The sequence below is a fragment of the Zingiber officinale genome, chromosome 6B, assembly GCF_018446385.1.
Source record: "Zingiber officinale cultivar Zhangliang chromosome 6B, Zo_v1.1, whole genome shotgun sequence".
NCBI classification, from domain to species: Eukaryota; Viridiplantae; Streptophyta; class Magnoliopsida; order Zingiberales; family Zingiberaceae; genus Zingiber; species Zingiber officinale.
In genome coordinates, this window is record NC_055996.1 from 128,295,760 (window position 1) to 128,313,808 (window position 18,049).

General features: G+C 35.1%; 1 protein-coding gene across 1 annotated transcript; it reads left to right on the forward strand.

Moving 5' to 3' along the window:
• The first annotated feature begins 7,453 nt into the window (after nucleotides 1–7,453).
• LOC121989460 (receptor-like cytoplasmic kinase 185) lies at nucleotides 7,454–14,260 on the forward strand. Its single transcript, XM_042543531.1, has 5 exons — nucleotides 7,454–7,856; nucleotides 8,596–8,792; nucleotides 8,974–9,163; nucleotides 12,929–13,320; nucleotides 13,549–14,260. Exons 1-5 carry the CDS (start codon nucleotides 7,733–7,735, stop codon nucleotides 14,113–14,115), a joined length of 1,470 nt encoding a protein of 489 aa, XP_042399465.1. The 5' UTR covers nucleotides 7,454–7,732; the 3' UTR covers nucleotides 14,116–14,260.
• The last annotated feature ends 3,789 nt before the right edge of the window (nucleotides 14,261–18,049 follow it).

An 18,049-nucleotide genomic window follows, 5' to 3' on the forward strand; every position in this document is an offset into this window, starting at 1 on the left:
GGATGGAGCACGGCGGGTAAATTAGCATGCCCACATTGCATGACAGAGTCCGATGCATTTTCATTACCTTACAGTGGGAAGGTATCTTGGTTTGATAATCATCGTAAATTTCTACCACTGGATCACCCTTTTAGGCGAAATAAGAAAAATTTTCTAAAGAATGTTGTAGTCAGAAAACCTCCTCCAGCAGTCCATGCTTCAGGTGAAAAAATCATTGAACAAATAGATAGTTATGGATTTCTCCCAGTATCTCAGCCTAATTCTGATGAGATAAATAAATATCTTGTTAGGATGTGCAAGTGTGGTTGGAAAAAAAGGAGCATATTCTGGGAGTTGCCTTATTGGAAGTATCTACTCATTCGACACAATATAGATGTGATGCATGTTGAGAAAAATTTCTTTGATAATATCTTCAACACTGTGATGAATGTACCTGGAAGAACTAAGGACACTACAAAATCACGTGAAGAATTAAAAGAACTAGTCAACAGACCAGAATTGCATCAGAATGAAACAACCAATAAGTTTCCCAAAGCGTGTTATACATTGGACAAAGATAGTAAACAAGCTTTATGTAGTTGGTTAAAAGAAATTAAATTTCCAGATGGATATGCTTCGAATATGGCTCGATGTGTTGATATGAACAAGTTAAAAATGTTTGGAATGAAGAGTCATGACTGCCACGTGTTCATGCAAAGACTTATTCCAATAGCTTTTCATGATTTACTTCCCAATAATGTTTGGCAAGCACTTACGGAGTTAAGTCTGTTTTTCAGAGATTTGACAGCGAGGTGTATTATGATGACCGATATGCTTCGGCTAGAAACAGAAATTCCTCTCATACTTTGTAAGCTGGAGCGCATATTCCCACCTAGTTTTTTTGATTCAATGGAACATCTGCCAGTACATTTACCATATGAGGCATACATAGCAGGTCCTGTTTAATACAGATGGATGTATCCATTTGAACGGTTTTTGAGAAAATTAAAGAATAATGTCCGTAATAAAGCAAAAGTTGAAGGGTCAATAAGTAATGCTTATCTGGTTGAGGAAGCATCTTCCTTCTGCTCCTATTATTTTGCTGATCATGTTAAAACCAGAAGGAACAAATGTCCTAGAAATTCCGATGATACTCGAAATATTGACCCATCGATGCTTTCTATTTTCAAATTTGCTGGTAAACCAATGGGTGCATCTGTTTCTAGATGGTTAACTCAACAAGAATATCATGCTGCAAGAACATACATACTCTTAAATTGTGATGAAGTCAAACCATACATCAAGTAAGTTAACTTACCCACTCAAACTTTAATCTTGCTGTATTTATTTTCTTAATATCCGAAATGCCTCAAATTAACCATTGTTGTTCACAGCTTGTATGAACAACAATTATATCTACAAAATCCATCAATGAGTGCAAGTCAAGTTGCTAACAAGTTAGAGACTGAATTTGCATTATGGTTTCAAATTTATGTAAGTTAGAGAAATTTTCATAATTCTTCATAAAATTAAGATCGATCCTAGCTAATTTGTATCATACATCTTTTGATAGGTGAAAGACAACAGAATATCAAATGTGCAAGATGATAGAATATTGAATTTTGCATCAGGACCCCTTCGCCAAATAATGGTCTACTCTGGTTACTATGTTAATGGTCTAAAATTCTACGTGACACAACGAGATTCACGGAGATTAACTTATAATTCTGGTGTTTGTGTAAAGGGATCTATCGACACAAATAACACTGAGTTTGATTACTATGGTAGACTTGAGGAAATTATAGAGATTGAATATCCAGCATTACCTATAAAAAAGTGTGTGTTATTCAAATGTTCATGGTATGATCCGACCCCAAGAATAGGTACAAGAATACATCCAAATTATAATTTAGTTGAGGTTAATGCAAATAGAAGGTTCAATAAGTTTGAACCTTTCATTTTTGCAATACAAGCGGGTCAAGTTTTTTATCTTGAATATCCTACGAAGAGAAGAAGAGCTAGTGAATGGTTGTCTGTTTGTCGAATGAAGCCTCGTTTGATCATAGAAATGTCGAACACCATTACTGCTCAAAACCATGATGCATTTCAGAATGATGAAGTAGAGAGACATTCAGTTGATTCACAACTCTCTTCTACATCACAATTACTTGTAGATGTTAATGCCAGTGACGAGGAGCTAGATGATGTAGAGACATCTAGCAGTGAGGTTTTTGCTCACATAACAGAGTCTAGCGACGACGACTTACAAACTGTTGATGTTGAGTAGAACTATTTCCAGAGACTGACATTGATTAAATTTTAGCATTATTGATCTTTAAGTAAGTTATGATTCAATCCTGTTTTATTGTCTGATTACCATGTTTGTTCACTTTATTGTATGCTATTTTGTAGATACTCATGGCAGATCATCCAGCACCACCACTTCGTGGATCTACAGTTCTTAGGGTTGTTGGAGAGACGTAAGTATTTTTTATTTATTATTAATTCATTTTCTTTTTTTAAACATATAGCTTATGTTTTAAAATTGTTTATATGCAGATTTACTCCTGACGGCCATCGAGTATCCACATATATTACAAAAAAATTTAAAGAAAGAGTCTGCATTGCTGGTACTACATGGAGACATGTAGATAATGCGACTAAAGATTTTTATTTTAATGAATTTCTGGTAAGTAAGTTGAATATGTACAATATATTTAATCTTTAATATACTAAATTTTTAACTTCTATTTGCAGAAAAAATATACATGGGAGGAAGGACAGGAGGGAAAATTTGTAGGGACTTGGAATATTTACTGTGCCAAGTTATACAAGGACCTTTTATATTATATGAGAAAGGATGGCACTAGACCAGCTTATGTATCCGAGGAGATTTGGAGTGCATGGACGGCCACTTGGTCTGCAGAAAAATGGCAGTCAAAGGCTCTAAAAGCTCGAGAAAATAGGAATACAGAGCCATGTGGTCGGATCTGCTCGCCATACATCAAGATCTCGATCTATTGTTGAGCACGCCATGGATCTGGTGAATTGAATTTAATATTTTGTAAATTATATTTTTATTTATTAACAAGCTTGTATATTTGTGAACCAACTTATTTGTGCATGCAGGAGCGTTCTTTAGAAAGACAACCCACTTGCCTGGAGGTCTTTCTTAAGACTCACAAGAGAAAGGATGACACATACGTAGATCTTCGATCGAAGAACATTGGGGTTTGAATTTTTAACTTTATTATAATTAATCGTTATTCATTATTAAATAACTCTAGTAATTGTGTACAATATATAAATTGTATATTTTTTTCCTACACAGGAGGAAATGATAAGTAGGGTTGCTCAGGCATCTCAGCCACCAGTAGAGGGAGGGGAGTCACAGGATCTATCCACCCAGCAAATAAATAAAATTTATTATGATGTTGTGGGTGGAAGGACAAAGAACTCCTCCCTCTACGGTCTTGGCTCCCAGGCCAAGGTGGTATTTGATCGCTTGAGGACTCCTAGGGGTCGTGCTAGTTCCTCTTCTTCTTCTTCTTCTGAGGTGGAGTCATTAAGAAAAGAAAATAAAGAATTGAAGACTCAGATGACTACCATGGATCAGAGGTGGGAGGAGAGATGGGCTGCTCAGGAGCAGACATTGTCCCAGATGCGAGCAGTCATTGCTAGATGGGACCGATCACAGCCGCCCCAGTCACAGGATCCCCAGTCAGAGCATGGTATTGAGTCACAGGAGACTCGAGACCCATTAGACCCTGCTGATGATTAGCTTCTTCTGAGGTATTCAATCAATTACAACTAAATTTTTTTCTTAGTGCAATCATTCTAGTTGTTATTAATTCAATATTAGTGTTGTTTGATTGTGAACCGAACATATGGTTTATTTTCCCCATCATAAAATTTCTCATAAACATTTAATAACCATTTGGATTAATTGTTTATATTTTTAAATCATAGTATTTTTTCTGTCATTTGTCTTATTCTAATGTTTATTTATTGTATTTTTAATTTTTCTTCTCATGTTCCACTAATGTGCAGTGTACAACTTAAGTTTCATTTTTAGTTAAAGCATGAGTTTAATTTATATCACTTTCAGTTTTGCATATTGTTGTAAAGGAAGGATTTGAAAATCCCATCACCTCTGACTAAAATATCTGTGAAGTTAAATTGCTCTTATTATAACACAACTATTAAAACTTATAGTAAGCTTATTCAATTGCTTTATGGTATATATAGTAGTTGCTAACAAAGCTATTATTACTCATTAATGATAGTACTATTGTATCAAGATACATACTTCCAAGTTTTTGCTATGTCTTGTGTATTTTCAAATTTCAAATATCAAATGCATGCTGAAAATAAATCTGACACTACCATGAGCATGTTGCATACATCTTGCTTTCCACTAATGCTTGAATATGATTAATTGTTTCCTTATCTCTTATAAGATAGAGTAGTCATAACAATTTCATATTCTTATTAGGTTTTAGATTCTTAACAAATTTAGATATTTATCTTAAATTGTATTACATTTTGCAGGAGTTCGTATTGATACAATCACCACCGTACTATCATTGGATATCTACAATATAATCCAGGTATTTTATTACATGCAAAATTACTTATATATTACAATTCTTGAGGTATATATTACATTTATATCGATTCAGTCTGATTATAATCTTTTATATTTGACTTTTACAGGATTATATTTGGATATATGTGTAGGTGATGTATCATTGTAAGTTTGGATATTTTGTATTTGATGTTAACTTGTTAGTACTTTTGGATATTTTTGATTGTTAGTATGTTTTGGATATTTGGAATTTTGGAGATATGGGCACTTGTTACTATGTTTTGTAATGTTTTTTAGACAGTTTTATTATTTGTTTGTGAGCATATTGTATGTTGTGTTGGTTGTGTATTATATGGATTGTTATTATATATGATTTGAGTTTGTGTTACAATCGTTTGTGATGGTTTTTATTGTATAAAATTTGTATGTATGATAATTGGAAAATGCAGAGCAGACATTTCAAAACTTACTGGATATTACCGACGAAACTTATATTCCGTCGGCAATCACCGACGGAAATATTCATTCCGTCGGCAATCTATCGAATCTCAACAGGTATTTACGATACAATCACCGACAGAATTCATAATTCCGTCGGTATATTGCCGACGGAATTTATATTCCGTCGGTAACCACCGACGGGAATTACTATTCCGTCGGAAACTATCGAATTTCCGATAGACATTTACGATACATCACCGACGGAATTCAAAATTCCGTCGGTAAATTGCCGACGGAATTCATAATTCCGTCGGTGATTGCCGACGGAATAATAATCCGTCGGTAAACTCCGTTACCCGCCGTTGGCCCTTTCTCCGACGGGAAATTTTTCTGTCGGTAATAATTATCGACGGATTTTATAATTCCGTCGGTAATTACCGACTGAATATATTTTCCGTCGGTAAATTGACCACCGACCCAATTCTTTCCGATAGATAAAACTCCGTCGGTATTCCGTCGGAAAACGCATTTACCGACGGAATATTCAGTCGTTATTCGCGACTATTTTTGTAGTGAATTAACTGCTGCATATTATTATGAATTTTTCTCATTATTAATTTTCTCTGGTTGTTTTATATAAAAAAATATAATTTTTTTTAGTCTCACATCTTAAAATTGATAACACTATGATCAAAGAAGTTTCTATAAATATTTTAGGCTGACAATGTTAAAAAAATATATTTTTCTTAATTTTTTTTACTAAGATAAGTATAATATTAAATTAAATTAATTTTTTTCATAGGAAAGTCGTAAGGTTGACACTCGAAAATCCAAACAATTTATCCTCTACTTTAGTATTTTAATGTTAAAATATTTTAATATATAATTTTATTATAAATGGTCAATGTGATTTCAATGTATTATATTACACACGCGACGCGTGTGTACGATCATTAGTATATATATATATATATATAGAACAGTGATATCCTGCGTGACTGTGCGTGTCGCGCAGGATATCAACAACTTTGTTTTTTTTTTTTTTTTCATTTTTTTTTTAATATTTTAAATTAAAAAAATTAACATTTCTTTATATAAATTTCTAATACATTAATATATCTCTTCAACATATTACAATACTCAATAAATACTTAAATTAATTTTATTTTAATTTTTTTTAAAACCAAACACTATAACCTAATTGGGAAGTCTGAACCCAGAGGTAAAATCTAAAAAAAATTAGCTTTGATACTATAACCCAAAACCTGAACCCTAGAGGTAAAATCTAAAAAAAAATAGTTTTGATACTATAACCCAAAACCTGAACCCTAGAGATAAAATATAAAAAAAATAGCTTTGATACTATAACCGAAAGCCTGAATCCTAAATAGTTTTGATATTATAACCCAAAGTCTAAACCCTAGAGGTAAAATAAAAAAAATAGCTTTGATACTATAACCCAAAGCCCGAACCCTAAAAAAAAAAAAAATTAAAAAAAAATTTAATTATTTGTTTTAATTCAAAAATAAAAAAAAAATTAAAACCTGATATCCTGCGCACAGACAGTCACACGCGCGCGCGCGCGCGCACACACACACACATATATATATATATATATATATATATATATATATATATATATATATATATATAATAACTGTCTTCACAATTTTATCAAATTTATTGAAAAAAACTCTTCAAATTACTTAATTCCCTAATGGCGTTAGATTATTTTTTATTATTATTATTATTAATAAATATATTGAAAGAGAGCAAATAACAGGAGTCAGTCGACTTTCTAGATGAGAGGATCTAACATAGAATATACCTCATAATTTGAATCCTAGATTTGACGCTTCTTTATCTAAATATCAGCTCCGCTATGGTAATGGAGATATTATTATTATAATTATAATTATAATTATAGTAGGAGTAAAGATGGAATGTATACTTTTTAAAAAGGGAATAAATCTTGAGAAATAATTATCGCAGTTGATTATTGATCACCCACAAAAATTAAAATTCTAAAAAAGGAAAGCGACTTTTTTTTACTTAAAATAAACTAAAAAATATCCGTGTATTTTATTTTCCAATTTTAAACTATTCGATTCCCCAAAAGATAACACAATAAAAAACCTGCCAGTTGCAAAAATATTAATCCTCTCACCAGTTTCTCGACCCACTTTTCCTACCGATACTATGAGTGGTTGGTCCGTGGGACCCGCACTGTCCCGATCGTGAACGTGTCCTCAAATTTACTCGCACCTTCTTTTCACCGCTGTTCGACTGGATACCAGCTGGGACGCGGGTGGTCTCCGCAGTGGATTAGTAATAATAAAAGTCCCGGTATTTTGTTAGGGCCGTTTTGTTTATTTGGAAATTGTTTTTGTTTGTATAAAGCGGGCAGGATTGCAGAAGAATACTCAGAATATTATTATTTGATGACTCGCTATTTTCTCACCCCCCACGCGCCGCTTGCCCTCTCTCTCTCTCTCGTTTTCTAATTTAATTTTACAACTCGGGTGGTCTCGCCTCTAGTTCCGCCCCCTTCTCGGCCTCCTCTCTCTCTCCTGGTATCGCTCCATTTGTCGCGGGCTAGTGGTCTGAGCGATAGCCGAGGTTTGGTGCGGCTCCGTCGCGATCGGCAAGCATCGAGCTGAGCTGCTGTCCCGGCCGCAATTCGTAGGCTTTTGGGTGAATTTATCAGGGATCTTCGGATTTCTCATGGGTTGTTTTCCGTGCTTTGAGTCGCCGAAGGAGGAGGTTGTGAAAAAGAATCCTAGGAAAGGTGGCGCGGAGTTCAAGAAGGAGTCTTCTGCTGCCCCTTCGTCGCATCTTCGCATTTCGGGTAAAAAAAAGATCGTTTTTTTTAACGAGGAATACTATCTTTTGTCAGAGGTCTAGATCTGATGCGTTTGTTTTCTTTTTTCTTTTTTAGCGAAATGTTCGTTTATTTAGTTTTGACTGTTTTGTTTTTCGATCCGTGGAAATTCTTGATATTGCTGGCAACGTTCATTAGGAGAACTGTTGAATGTCGTAACGACCCTATGTAGGAACAAGATAGGCAAACGTGGATATTTTAGAATCTATTCTTGTTGGTGCTAAATAAATATACACAATTTGTAGATAAGGTTAGTGTCTGTGATCCCCGACAGTTTTTGCCCAAATGTATACCACTCCCGAAGTAAATGGGCATCTTTGTTCTATCGGAGGAATAAGTACAGTCAATGTAGAAAGTGATTTAATTGATCTGAATGTCACTGATGACATAGCTTTGCATAGAGCTCAATGGAGGAATTCAATTAATGTAGTTTACCTAGTTGGCACAAACAATCCTTTATGATGGTGATAATGATGTTACTAACAGTGTCTACTCAATAGTTAGCTTTGAGCCAATGAGACCCAGGAGCTATGTTCCAGCATGAAATTTATCATGCCTGCATACTTCTAGAGTCTACTCAATAGTTGGATTTGAACCGTGGTACTTTACACTTGAAATTTAACATTTCTTTTCATGTTGGTCTGTTGGAATCATGCTAAGTGTATTAATTTTTCATGTTCATCATGTAATATTCCTATTGAACTAGACAAATCAAAACCAAGGACAGATTCAGACTTGACAAAGGAAGCATCAATTTCCAAAGAAGGCAGTGCTGAGCATATCGAAGTAAAGTTATTTACTTTCCGTGAGATTGCTGCTGCTGCTAAGAACTTCAGGCAAGATTGCCTCTTGGGCGAAGGGGGTTTTGGTCGTGTTTATAAAGGAAGGTTGGAAACTGGACAGGTTAGTGTCCTTTTGATATATAATCTACTTAGTTAGTACTCATGTGCTTTGTTTACCCATCAACTAGTTTCTTGATCACTTGAAAAGCATCTCTGAGTACATTAAGGCTGTTGCAGATGATCCATGTATTTTTTTTCTTTATGTTGAGCACACAGCTTACAGCTGGCACAAAACTTTTCAGGTTGTTGCTGTCAAACAACTTGACAGAAATGGTTTACAAGGGAACAGAGAGTTTCTCGTTGAAGTCCTTATGCTTAGTCTTGTACATCATGATAATCTTGTCAATCTGATTGGTTATTGTGCTGATGGGGATCAACGATTACTCGTCTATGAGTTTATGCCATTGGGATCTTTGGAAGATCATTTGCATGGTTAGAAGTCTTATCTCTTTTCTTTTGTGTGTGATTTTCGTATTTCCATTCTGCTATTATTCCAGTTCTAGATTTAGTTTTAGAAGCTGATAATCAAGGTTTAGTTCACAAAGTGTGATTTGTAAAGTACTTGTTATACCATCATCTACCAGGATTTTTAAGAATATAAGTAGCATTCCCTTGATGAATACCGAAAACTTAAGGTGCTAGGGTTTATTGAAGACCACTTGTTTAGTTTATAGTTCAATATATTTACATTAAATTCAATATCTTGTTTGGGATTGCTAGACTTGGGCTTGAAAAATAAAATTGTGAGTTGTTTAGTTATAAACTAGGTTTCCATGATTTCTTTTAAGTAAATTGTCATTTGTTTTTCTACATATATTTGTTTCTATTTTTCTTTCCTCCATGATCTCATTTAATCCTCTCCGAAGGCAGTCGTACATTTCTATTTTCTATTAGACCTATTGTAATTTATAGCTTGTGCATCATGTTTTTATAGGATTTCTTATTTTTAACGGGTGAGTTTGAACCTCTCGACCACTATCATGCCTTTTGTTTTCCTATTTCTTCTTATAGTCCAATTTTTGTTCGCTTTGAACCTCATCCTTAAATAAATTGGCTTTTGCCTCATTTTACATCATTGAAGACAACTACAAAGGGATAGCAAAGCTATTTACAAAGATAATGATAAGCTTATCCAAAACATTTTAGTGTTCTTCATTCACTAGTTCAAGTTGGAGAATGTAGTTATTAATAGCTATTGTCTTTCAATTAATCTCATTATCTTAAGTGGAAGGAGATGAACTATAGTTTTGCGTGGTTGAGAACCTTAGATGGTCCTGTATTCATAAATCTATTATTGCTCAAAAGGTTTGCTTTTCATGAACTAGAATTATGTAAACCTCTACCTTGTTCTTTGAAGTCCAATGAAAGCTGCATTAAACATGCTAGCTTTCATGATTTATAAAATTGTTCCTACCCTTCGACCTAGTGCAAGATGTGAGTATAAGCAACAGACAATGATTCTGCTGAGGGATATATGTCCCAATTTACGATCTATCCAGATAGAAAAGGTAACTAAAAGTAAACATAATAATTTCTTGAATGATTAGAAATTTTAAATTGAGACTTCTTTAAAGGCTTTTTCAATATTCCAATTTGTTCTTAGTAATACTCTGCCAAAACAGATGTGCTTAAAATAGTAAATGTAGAAACAAAATAAAATTATATTTTGGATTCTTAACCAGTTTATACTTCATATTGAATTGTTTATTTTGTTGGATATGTCCTCGCCTAGAACTCAATTCTGTCAAGAAGATTGGACATCAAAAGCATGTCTTTCCACAATTGGCATCAGTACAATTGAGGCAAATCCTTGTGTAAGACGATGCTGGTACTTGTTGGATATTAGAGAACTGACCAGGTTCCAATTAGTGAAGCTTATCTTTGGTAAATGACCTATATATTTTAGAGACCCTTCCAATGGGCAATCACAATCTGGAAATTTAATCTATGTATCAAGTGTACCTTCAATCATGGTTTGAAATGTCGTGCCGTGGCGTCCCTCCGCAGGGGTTGTGGAGGGCACTATGACTCCGTGGCGTCCCTCCGCAGGAGTCGCTGAGGGCGCCGCGACGGAAGCTGTGCTTCTATGGCAGGACGCGCGAGTGCGAAGGAGAGGGTGACCGGAGCAGTGGGGAGAAGGGAAGAAGCTGTGCTAGGGCGGACGCATGATGAAGAGAATAACAAGCACGAGGAACAGAATAGCGGTGGAACTCGGGTTTTAAAAAATTTAGGTTTAACTGATCAATCAACTCCTAACAACTCTTAACTGAAATCGTTCACTCCTTAAAATTCTATTATCCCATTAAAATATATAAAATTTATTTAAAATTCTAATAAAATTTTATATATTCTTAAAATTTATTTATTTTTGGTTTAGTTAATTTTTATTTTTAAATATATATTTTTAATAAGTAAATAATTATTATTAATAGTTATAAAATATTAAAAATTATTTTAAAATTTTTAAATAATTTTAAAAATAATTAATATTTATAAAATAATTAAAAAATTTAAATTTAATTTAAAAATCAAATATAAATTTAAAATAATCCATTTTTTTAAAATATAATTCTTAAACATTTCAAAAAAATTAAAAATTTACAAATATATTCAAAAAATAATTCAAAATTTTCAAATAATTTTATATTTATTTTTGGCCTTTCAAATGATTTTATATAATTTTAAATTTAATTTCGAATTTTGAAAATTACTTATTTTAAAAAAATATAAATTTAATAGACATTATCTTATGAGAAAATATTAAAATATAAATTCAACATCTTAAAATATAATACATATTTAATAATCAAATATTAATAAAAATAATATACATTTATATTTAAAATTAAAAAAAATGCTGAAACTGTATCGGCATGATACGATATCGAAATCATATCATTCTGGTACCGAAACCTTGGGATAGGTCGAGATTTAAAACCTTGCCTTCAATATCTGAAAATTAAATGCTGAGAAATAGAGTAGGAGTGACTTGTGGGAAAACTGAAGCAAAGATTAGCATGATAACAAAGACTATGACAGCAATTGTCTAATGTTTAAGTAAGTTGACCAGTCAAGTGCCTGAACATTAGTATTTAAATTTTCCCGCGGATGAAATGGGATAGTTGAGGGGGCTTGAAGTTTCTTGGAAGATTGTTTAACATATTGCTGAAGACTCATGCAGGAAAACAATTTCCTTTGTTGGGGCTTCTTTTTTGGGGGGTTTTTTTTAGCGCTAATCAAACTAATTAAACTTATATTAATAATCTAAATAGACTTAATTAAACTAGTAGAGATAATCTAAATAGACTTAATTAAACCCTAATAAAATTATCTCATTAATTTATTATTTATTATTTATTATTTATTATTTATTATTTATATTTTTTAAATATTTATGTTAAATTTTTTATTTTAGTTCATATATTTTATATTAAAAAAAATAAAACTATATCCGCACGGCATGATACGATACGATACCGAAATCATATCGTTCAAGTCATAACCGAAACTCCGATACAGCTTAAAATTTTAACCATGATTTGGGATGCCTATTTCTACAAAGACTTGATTAATAAATATTCAAATATGCATATGTTATTATATTTCACTGATCTGCAAATTTGAGTTGCTAATCAACTTAGTTTGATTGTGTGGTTATTATGTGCAGTACTTTTTGACAATATCTCCTTTTTTTTTTCTTTCTGAAATATTTCTACAGGTTAGGGGACCCCTTTCTATATATTCTAGCACACTTGTTTTCACATACACATCACAGATACTGGGAACGTTAGTGAAAGAAAAGGTGTTGAAATTGATTCAAACATTGCCAATTTGATGATACGTAATGATTAGCAAATCATTATGTTAGTTGCCTAGAAATTCATCAGGAACGTGAAATTCACTTACAAAATGAATTTATGATCAGCTCAAAAGGGACTTGAGTTTCTACTAACAGGATCTTTGTTGTCTGAACTTCTCTTTGTATCTCGGATAGTTATCAATTGGTGTTAGTTCCCTTTAAGGGAATTAACTAATTATATGTTTGGAACTCTGATTATTGCCTCTGTTTTTGTAGAATAGGGGCACAGAAAACTCTTGTTTCTTGTGATGTCTGGATCAGTGTACAATTAAATGATATCTAACATATTAGCTTGATTATGTTGAATGCCCCTTTTTCATTTTTTTTTTTCCTCACAGATCTCCCAGCTGATAAGGAACCACTTGATTGGAATACCCGGATGAAGATAGCAGCTGGTGCAGCTAAAGGTTTGGAGTACTTGCACGATAAGGCAAGCCCTCCTGTTATTTATCGTGACTTCAAATCTTCGAACATCCTTCTTGGTGAAGGATATCATCCTAAGCTGTCAGATTTCGGGCTTGCAAAACTTGGTCCTGTTGGTGATAAAACACATGTCTCAACAAGGGTGATGGGAACATATGGTTACTGTGCTCCTGAGTATGCTATGACAGGGCAGCTAACTGTGAAATCTGATGTTTATAGTTTTGGTGTTGTCTTTCTGGAACTAATTACTGGACGGAAAGCGATCGATAACACTCGACCTTCTGGAGATCAAAATCTTGTAGCATGGGTATGTTCTCTTTCTGCAACTACACTTCAAAACTGTATTTGGTCATTTAGTATGATCATTTTTTATGTGATCCAGTAGCATGATGCCCCTGTTTTCAGGGGGAAAAAAAAAGATAACATAATGTAGGTATTCTGAATCTTCACTTTAGAGATTATGATTCCTGAATTTATCATGAGATTCTGTTTCAGAATTTACTGTAATTCATATACTCATTAATATCTGTTTCAGGCTCGTCCATTATTTAAAGATCGTCGAAAGTTCCCTAAAATGGCTGACCCATTACTACAAGGCCGTTATCCAACAAGAGGCCTATATCAGGCACTGGCTGTTGCTGCCATGTGTTTGCAGGAACAAGCAGCTACTCGACCTCTCATAGGGGATGTCGTGACGGCACTTTCTTATTTAGCTTCTCAAAGCTACGATCCATATACAGCTAATACTCAGCCTTCGACCCCAAGGTCTAGAGCTGGGTCTGGCAACCTCAATTCTCCACATCGAAATTCTCCAGATCTTAGGCAAAAAGATCCACTCAAGGGAGCAAATAGAAGTGCAAAAGTGGGAAGGGATGGCTCTGGCAGTGGCTCTGGACGCAATTGGGGTTTGGAGGAATTGGAAGCCCAGGAATCTCGGATGGATAGCCCAGTTCATGTTGGTAGAACAAGAGAATCCCTGAAGAATTTCAACCGGGATGATCACAGGGAGCGAGCTGTTGCAGAAGCCAAAGAATGGACTGAAAATTGGAGAGAGGGGCAAAGGAAACATCAACCGGGTAGCTTCGGCAGCAAACATGAATAGAGATCCTCAGCTCCATTCATTTATATGCTTTACTTCCAAGGAAAGATATATATAGTCAAGAGTTTTGCTGGTCAGTTCTCCAGTGTCGTCACATGTTTCATCATGTTGCTAAATTTTCTGTGAATAAAGATGCACGCTGTGGTCATCCTTGCTTTCTTTTTTGTTACATATGTCTTCCGGTAGCTTTCCCTGAAATCTGTGATGTGCCTTGTTGAAGCTTGTCCTTAGATATCTTACGATGGCACATGAAAAGTATTCAGAGGAAGCATCAGAAAATGTTAAAATGCAGATGTTCAAAAATGAGCCCACGATGCGCTAGAGGATGTTGACCGGAGTTGTGATGAACGCCAAGGAGAAAGTCCACCAAGAAGAAGCTAATCCTAGAAACGAGAAAAAATGGGGAAAGAGGATTAGAATGGCGGCTGTGGTTGTCTCGGCGTTGTCATTTCCATGATCAAGCAAGTTTTGACAGAGAATATGGAAAATAACATAGAAGGAGAATATGGAAAATAACGTAGAAGATGAACATGAGTATGAATAAAGATGTCAATGTACCTCCGTCCGTACGGATATCTTTTATAATATTGTTGTCAATGCCCCCTATGTGCTCCGACAATTCACATGTCGTGTTAACGCGGATGTCGTATTCCATAATGAAATCCATAAAGCCTTTGGGACTACAAGATAATTGGGCCGAGTCGGAGGTCGAGGGTCTGCTAAGTGAATGAACATTGGGTCATCAAGGCTAAGTAGAGATGAGTAGAGCGGGCTCAATCGGTACGACTGATGTGCCCTTAATTGATTGGGTCGATCAGGGAATAATGACGTGTGTTTGGTCAGTAGGACGTACTAGGGAAAAGTATAAAGCATTCAGTTGGGGTTCAAGTAGTTACTCGAGTGGATATGCCTTCGTTAGAGTCGAACAGGGAGAAGTGTAGAGATGAGTAGAGCGGGCTCAATCGGTTTAGGGTCTGCTAAGTGAATGAACATTGGGTCATCAAGGCTAAGTAGAGATGAGTAGAGCGGGCTCAATCGGTACGACTGATGTGCCCTTAATTGATTGGGTCGATCAGGGAATAATGACGTGTGTTTGGTCAGTAGGACGTACTAGGGAAAAGTATAAAGCATTCAGTTGGGGTTCAAGTAGTTACTCGAGTGGATATGCCTTCGTTAGAGTCGAACAGGGAGAAGTGTAGAGCATCCGGTCGGAGTTCAATGAATTATCGAGTGGATATGCTTCTGTTAGACTCAATCGGGGAGAAATATAAAGCATCCGATCGGTGGTCTGACCAGGCTTGGGAGGCAGTGCTTACCTAATCGGAGTTCAAGAGGACTACCTAAGTAGATCTTATCCCCATTGACTTATCTTAGACCTTTACAATATTTGACCTTTGGAACACTTGGTGGCTTCCCATATTCAATTTTTCACCTAGGATTCATAATTTTCATGTGAAAGTTTCTAAGTATTTCTGTGTTGGCCTGTTTTTTTTTTCCCCTTGTCATCAGGACCTCTTTATCATTTCTCAACTTGTGTTGTCTGTCAGTTTTCTATTACTCGGGTGATGTTTGATTTAAAGGTTTGGAAATGAGGGAATGAATTTATTTCTAAACCAGTAAATCTTGTGTGTTGGTTGATGGGAATGAAATCAAAATTTTGGAATGAAATCCAAAAACTTGAGTATGGATGAAACTCACTCCCTCCCTTGGATTTTGATGGAATGAGAATGAGAATTAAGTTTTGGATGAAAATACCCTTAGTATATTTGTTCAAATTTTCTTTCATTTCACTCTCTTTTTATTCTCTCTCATCATACTTTCTTTCTCCTCATTCTATCATTACATTTTCTCTTTCAATATACTTTCTCTCTCCTCATTCTCTCTCATCACACACTCTCTCTCATCATTTATTATCACATTTTTTCTTTCAATATACTTTCTCTCTCCTCATTCTCTCTCATCACACATTCTCTATCATTTTCTCTCTGTATTCTCTCTCATCACACACTCTCTCTCATCATTTTTTCTCTCTTCATTCTCTCCTCATTTTTTCATCATACTTTCTCTCTCATCATACCTTCTCTCTCGTCATTCTATCATCACATTTTCTCTCCTCATTCTCTCATCACACATTCTTTATCATTTTCTCTCTATATTCTCTCTCATCATTTTTTCTCTCTTCATTCTCTCCTCATTTTTTCATCATACTTTCTCTCTCGTCATACTTTATCTCTCCTCAATCTCTCTTACTATACTCTCTCTACATTTTCTCTCATCACACTTTCTCTCTCTTCATTCTCTTTCATCACACTCTTTCTTCTCATTCTCTCTCATCACACTTTCTTTCTCTTTATTTTTTTGCATCACACTTTCTCTCTCATTATATTTTCTTATCATACTTTTTCTCCTCAATCTCTCATTTTCTCTCATCACACTTTCTCTCTCTTTATTTTCCCCATCACTCTTTCTCTCTTATCATACTTTTTCTCTTTTCAATCTCTCATATCACATTCTCTCTCATCATTTTCTCTTATCACACTTTCCTTCTCTTCATTTTTTCTCATCGCACTTTCTTTCTCATCGCACTTTCTTTCTCATCATATGTTTCTCTCACATTCAACTTTTTCTTCCATCTAATTTTTTCTCTTATTTTCCTCTAAGAGTAAAAAAGAAAATTTAGGTTCATTCCGATTGAAAATATTTAACTAACAAAACATTATTTTTAAAAATGATACCCAAGCTCATATTCATTCACATTCCACAATACTATGATATTCATTAATTCTCATTCCGATTCCTAGGAGAGAACCAAACGTCACCTTAATTTTTTAGTTAAACTAGGTAATGCCCATCGTAGCGACCAGGCTCGGCTGATCCACAAGCCAAGTTTGAACTAATTTTAAGTTAATGTAAAATAATTTATTAAAAATTCACATTTTATTTACGTTATTAAAGATTCAGTTTCTATTTACGTCAATTTAAAATAATTTAAAGATAAATTTTCTTATGATCCTTCATTTATACCTTATATTTTCTCTAAAAATTCGTTCTTCAAATTGATCTTTTTTTTTTTCAATGAAATAACTTGCAAAGCCCAAATTTGGAACAAATTCATAAATGACAAAATTATCCATGATTCAATCTTTTTTAATATTATTTTAAAAAACAAACATAGAGGAATTCGAGCAAAATGGATGTAAAAGGGTAAATTTTATTAGCATTATTTATTTCGCCAATAGATACCATCCGCTGCCTTGTCCTCCCTCTCCTCCTCCTTGGCGTCGGCGGCGGCGGCGGCAACCTTTCCACTCTCCTCCACATCGGCATTCGCGTCGGCTCCCTCGCCAGGCGATAAGTACTCCCCGGCCTCGGGGCTCTCCATCTCCCGACTCGACGAGAAATACTCCTCCTCCGACGAGCCACTCGACGCCGGCTTCGCCTCCCCTGCGACGGCGGCCTCGCTTAGCCTCGACGCGTCGGGGTCAGCGCTCAAAGCGAAAGCTTTCCTCCCCCTGGAGACGGTGGATGATCGGAGGAGCACGCGGCGGCCGGCGACCGCGTTCCCGGCGGCCACGTCCTGCTGGCCCTGCTGCTTCTGCTTGGAGCCGCCGCAACCCATTTCGCCGGAGGAGAAGAAGAAGAGGGAATTGGATCAATGCGCGTGGAACGGAGAAAAACGGGTGCAATTATACCACAATTAAATATTGAGAGCGACTATTAAATGAGCAAATTAATGCCATAGCTCCATGAACTGATGAACTCACCTTGTGCAGAAAGAAGGCGATCAGGCCGTCCATTGCACCGGAGTTTGATCCTAGCCGTCAGATGTATTCGTTAACCAGGACACAGACTTTATCTGCAGAACGTAACAAAAAGAGAGATGCAGTAAGGAAACGATTTTACTTTGGAAGTTACTGAAACAAGGAGATGAGAAGTT

What these genes read in the sequence shown, in the direction of transcription:
- LOC121989460 (XM_042543531.1), top strand. Translation starts at nt 7,733, where the DNA reads ATGGGTTGTTTTCCGTGCTTTGAGTCGCCGAAGGAGGAGGTTGTGAAA. An exon ending in GAAGGTTGGAAACTGGACAG is followed by an intron (nt 8,793 to 8,973) that starts GTTAGTGTCCTT and finishes AAAACTTTTCAG; the next exon opens with GTTGTTGCTGTCAAACAACT. An exon ending in ATCAAAATCTTGTAGCATGG is followed by an intron (nt 13,321 to 13,548) that starts GTATGTTCTCTT and finishes TATCTGTTTCAG; the next exon opens with GCTCGTCCATTATTTAAAGA.